The sequence below is a fragment of the Portunus trituberculatus genome, chromosome 18 (assembly GCF_017591435.1).
Source record: "Portunus trituberculatus isolate SZX2019 chromosome 18, ASM1759143v1, whole genome shotgun sequence".
In the NCBI taxonomy this organism is placed as follows: domain Eukaryota; kingdom Metazoa; phylum Arthropoda; class Malacostraca; order Decapoda; family Portunidae; genus Portunus; species Portunus trituberculatus.
Window position 1 is genome coordinate 6,257,442 of NC_059272.1, and position 4,999 is coordinate 6,262,440.

A 4,999-nucleotide genomic window follows, 5' to 3' on the forward strand; every position below is an offset into this window, starting at 1 on the left:
AGACCTGGTCAGTGCAGAGCAGGTTGCTGCACACTTCGCGAGTTACGGGCTGGAGTGTAAACACTAAACAGCCAGTCCGTGTGGCGGACGGGGCACGCTTGCTGGGTCTACGCGTACGTCCGGTGAACGGGGAACTGCAATGGACGCGAGACAACGCAGTTGCCGTGCCACCGAAACAAGTGACCCGCCGTGCAGTGTTTGCGTGGTGCGGGCGACTGATCGCTCATTTGCCGGTGGGCGGCTGGCTGCGACCGGCAGTGGCATGGATAAAACGGCAGGTGAACGCTAGTACCCGGGGCTGGGACGACGTGACGGGGATGACGCGCTGTGCGAGCAGATGGAGTACGTGTCAAGCAGGCTGTCCAAAGAAGATCCGTGCTGTGGGCAATGGTGCGTGCATGGAGACCAGGCAGTGGTGTGGACCGACGCCAGCTCTATCGCTGCCGGTGTTGTTGTGGAAACACCGCAAGGAGCTGCCATCGAGGACGCATGCTGGATTAGAAGAGATGAGAGCTCCCACATTAACATGGCTGAGCTGGACGCAGCAGTTCGTGGCGTCAATCTGGCCATCGCGTGGGGCATGCGAACCATCGATCTGCGAACAGACTCTGCGACTGTCTACCGCTGGATTGACGATGCGCTGAGTGGCCGGGCACGTCTTCGCACCAAGGCTCATGGGGAGATGCTGATTCGCCGTCGGGTAGATGTCATCCGGCAGCTGGTGACGGAACTTGAGCTGGTCATGTCTGTGACGCTCGTACGCTCCTCAGAGAACCGCGCCGACGCCCTCACGCGAGTCCCAGGGAGTGGGTGCGAGGTGACAAAGACGGATCGGCAGTGAGTGTAGCAGCGGTAGCAGCAGCATCAGCAGCTAGCAGTCGGGATAGCAGCGTGGCGAGTGTCGCTGACGTTCACATACGTGCTGGCCATCCCGGCGTGCGACGCACACTCTTCTTTGCACGACGTGACATCTCACGAGCAGTGACGCGTGCTGAAGCACGTGCTACTGTGCGGCAGTGTGAGGTGTGCCGCAAGATCGACCCAGTGCCGGCGAAGTGGCAGCACGGGTCATTAAGTGTGACTGAGACGTGGTGGCGTCTGGCGACAGATGTTACCCACTACCTCGGTAGCGCCTACCTGTCCCTTGTCGACTGCGGGCCGTCTCGGTTCGCTGTGTGGCGGCACTTACGTCGTCCAGATGCGGACACCGTCGTCAGTCACCTGGAACAAGTCTTCTGCGAGCGAGGAGCGCCGGTGGAACTGCTCTGTGACAACGACACTGTCTTCCGAGGCCGGCGATTCGCAGCTTTCGCGGCGCGCTGGGGCGTGTCGCTGCGCTTCAGAGGGGCATACGCACCGTCTGGTAACGGTATCGTGGAAAGGAACCATCGCACGGTGAAGGTGATAGCAGCGAGGAAGGGCTGCTCCGTTGCTGAGGCAGTCCACCTGTACAACGTGACGCCCCGGGACGAAACTGTGGCATCAGCTCCCGTGAGTGGTATTTACCGGTACCGAGTATGAGACTGCGTGCGGCACGATCAGGTACAGCGTGCCGTTCACACCTCCCCTGATGTTGCAAGGAAGAACTACACGGTTGACGATGCAGTGTGGGTTCGGAGGCGGGGCGAGCGCTGCACCTCAGCATCGCAGCCCGGCGTCGTCACCAGGGTGACCTCGCCGCAGGTGGTAGAGGTTGATGGAGTCCCACGACACGTCAGGGACTTGAGACACCGCAGCAGCCTCTCAGTGAACGAAGCTGGCACTCCAGATGAACTGGGAGTAGAAGATGAACCCCCGCTTTATGTTGACGCGCAAAGCCAGCTGCTGCAGCCGCAGGTGGCTGAACCCCCACCTGAGGCACCACGAGAAGCCGTGCTTCGAAGGAGTACCCGTGAGCGGCACCCTCCGCAGCGATATTGTTGTGATCCTGGAGATCAGGGGGGTGTGTAATGTAATGTATATGTATCTGTGTTGTAATGTACTATGATGTGTGTAGGTGATGGGTTAAATACTTGGGTGTCGTTGGCTCTTACCCTTGTACCTAGTTACCTAGTTAATTGCTTGTTATGGGAGGGGAAGTGAGGACGACTGTGACACGAGGCGTCGGGTCAGTGGGAGAGCAGAAGGCGAGCTGTGTAGTCGCCCCACTCCTCTGTACACCAAGGGAATAAAGATCACCGGATTGCTGACTGCTTTTTGCTGAACACCACATAATATGAAGCATATAGAACATCTAGAAGATTGTATGTATGTACGAAGATAAAATGGAATTGTTCGTTTATGCAAATTTTACTTTTTCTTCATTTTCCAGGTTCTTCATTATCCAGGAAATGGAAGAATGAACAATCAAGGGACCACTGCATTAAAAACTAAACCAAGCAACTTCTAAAAGCAGCTTTTAGAATAAATAAAGAATATAAAACAGTTATTATACATTCTCTCCATTCAATATAATGTAATGGATCATTAACTTTAAAAAATGGGAAATGAAACACTACAGCTTCACCTTCAAAATTTTTTTTTTAATACCCATCACAACCAGGCATGACTCCTTACACTCAATTGACAAGTGATTTACATCTTTCCATTAGCTATCTTTGGGAAAGAAAATTTTTGTCTTGCAAGCACTTACAGATATGGGAAATGGAGAAAGATTATTATGGTTTACCAGGATGACTGTGAAACAGAGGGTGACACACAGAGAGAGGGTCCCCACCCATACTAGGCTTTGAAGGATTTTCATTTCCACTCCAATTTGAAAGAATTTAAAAAAAAAATCTTTAATTATATCAATATATAAAAAAATGTAAATAAACTAATTAATGAATTCATTCATATTCTAAAATAAACATAATACTCACATAATTCCCTGAAAAGGAGTGATATGAAATACTGTAAAATTAATTTACTGGTTAGCTATGAGAGGGTAAGGCTGGACATCAACTTCTGGGAGGACAAGCACGGTAATATGAGACTCCAGTTACTGATCACAAAACATTCACTTAGGTCTAAGGGTATGCTCATTGACCTTAACTCAAACCACTAAATTTACACACATCTATAGAACAAAGATTGCAACACACACTGTGACAGCATACTAGCAGAAATCTTGAAAATAATGAGAGAGAGAGAGAGAGAGAGAGAGAGATAATAATTACAGAGTGTAGCTTGATACTAAAAGCATTGACAAGACCAAGGCCATTAGAATCAACAGTCAATCTATCCTCATTTTTGTTATATAGGATGTAAATTAACTGTTATATTACTGATGACTGTCGCTAACCTGAATGATAAGGAGGAAAGGTTGGTCTGACAAACAAGAATGTCCGTATACGAATTCCCCAACCGCCCCCGCCCCTTGCACACACACACACACACACACAAATGGAGTATGCAGTGAGGATCCCAGGGAAATGGCAGAGGCTATGAATGGATGCTTTCGGAAGGTATTCACAAAGGAGACTGCTTTTGACAAACCACTGGTAATGGAACAGAAAGGGATTATGAAGGAGTTTCAAGTAACTGTGGAGGAGATCAAGAATATGATGGGGAGTTTAGAAGTGAGAAAAGCTGTGGGACCTGATGGGGTATCAGGATGGATTTTAAGAGAATGCAGGAGCAACTGGCAGAAAAAGTTTGTGAAGTAATTGATGCCTCATTAAGGGAAGGTGTAGTGCCCCAAGACTGGAAAAGAGCTAACATTGTCCCAATTTACAAATCAGGTAACAAGAGAGACCCATTGAACTATAGACCAGTGTCACTTACAAGTGTGGTAGCTAAGATGTGTGAGAGGGTGGTGAAGAATAGATGGACAGACTTCTTGGAGAAAAATGACATACTTTGTGAGTGTCAATTTGGTTTTAGAAAAGGGCGTTCATGCACGACAAACCTGATATGTTACTATTCGAGGGTGATAGATGTAATACAGGAAAGAGATGGTTGGGCTGATGGCATATATCTGGATTTAAAAAAGGCCTTTGATAAGGTACCACACCGGAGACTGATCTGGAAACTTGAAATGGTAGGAGGAGTGCATGGCAGTTTACTAAAATGGATGGAAGACTTTTGGTAGGAAGAGAAATGAGAACAATAATTAAGGACAGACCATCAGAATGGGGCTTGGTGGAGAGTGGAGTTCCACAGGGATCAGTGTTGGCACCAGTAATGTTCGCAGTCTACATAAATGACATGGTGGATGGGGTGTCCAGTTATGTGAGCCTATTTGCAGACGATGCAAAATTGTTAAGAAAAGTGAGATGTGACAAAGATTGCGAACTACTCCAGGAAGACTTGGACAGAATGTGGAAATGGAGCTGTACATGGCAAATGGAGTTCAACACGACAAAATGCAAGAAATTAGAGTTTGGCAAGAGTGAAAGAAGAATCAGGAGTATGTACAAGATAGGAAATGAAGACATAAAAACCAGGCATGAAGAAAAAGACCTTGGGGTGACAATTACCAATGACCTATCGCCAGAGAGACATATAAACAAAATAATTGGAGAAGTATTGAACTTATTGAGGAACATAAGAGTGGCGTTCGTATAATTAGATGAAGAAATGATGAAGAAAATAATTACTGCAATGATAAGACCGAGGCTTGAATATGCAACAATACAGTGGGCTCCGAACTTAAAGAAACACATAGGAAACTAGAGAAAGTACAGAGGGCTGCAACAAAATGGTGCCTGACTTAAGAGATTTGACTTATGAAGACAGACTGAACAGAATGCAACTTCCGACCCTGGAAAACAGAAGAGAAAGGGGAGACCTGATAGCAATATACAGAGTGATGATTGGCATGGAAAAATGGATAAGGAAGATCTGTGTATGTGGAATGAAAGAATGTCGAGAGGGCATGGGAAAAACTAAAATGGCCACTTATAGGAGAGATGTAAAAATATAGCTTCCCTCATAGAAGGGTGGAAGCATGGAATAGTTTAGACGTGGAAGTGGTCAACGCAAGGAATATTCATGATTTTAAGAAAAAGCTGGACAT

At 47.4% G+C, this 4,999-nt stretch overlaps 1 protein-coding gene across 1 annotated transcript; it reads left to right on the plus strand.

The window, feature by feature from the left end:
- The first annotated feature begins 337 nt into the window (after window positions 1–337).
- LOC123505348 lies at window positions 338–1,950 on the plus strand. The gene is made up of 3 exons (XM_045256566.1): window positions 338–806; window positions 983–1,491; window positions 1,585–1,950. The coding sequence occupies exons 1-3, from the start codon at window positions 338–340 to the stop codon at window positions 1,948–1,950; spliced, it is 1,344 nt and encodes a 447-aa protein (XP_045112501.1).
- Window positions 1,951–4,999: the final 3,049 nt, after the last annotated feature.

Bases quoted from the DNA above. Each gene is read 5' to 3' on its own strand.
- LOC123505348 (XM_045256566.1), top strand. From the start codon at position 338: ATGGAGTACGTGTCAAGCAGGCTGTCCAAAGAAGATCCGTGCTGTGGG. The intron at 807-982 runs GTGGGTGCGAGG...TCTCACGAGCAG, and splicing joins CCTCACGCGAGTCCCAGGGA to TGACGCGTGCTGAAGCACGT. The intron at 1,492-1,584 runs GTGAGTGGTATT...GTTGCAAGGAAG, and splicing joins AAACTGTGGCATCAGCTCCC to AACTACACGGTTGACGATGC.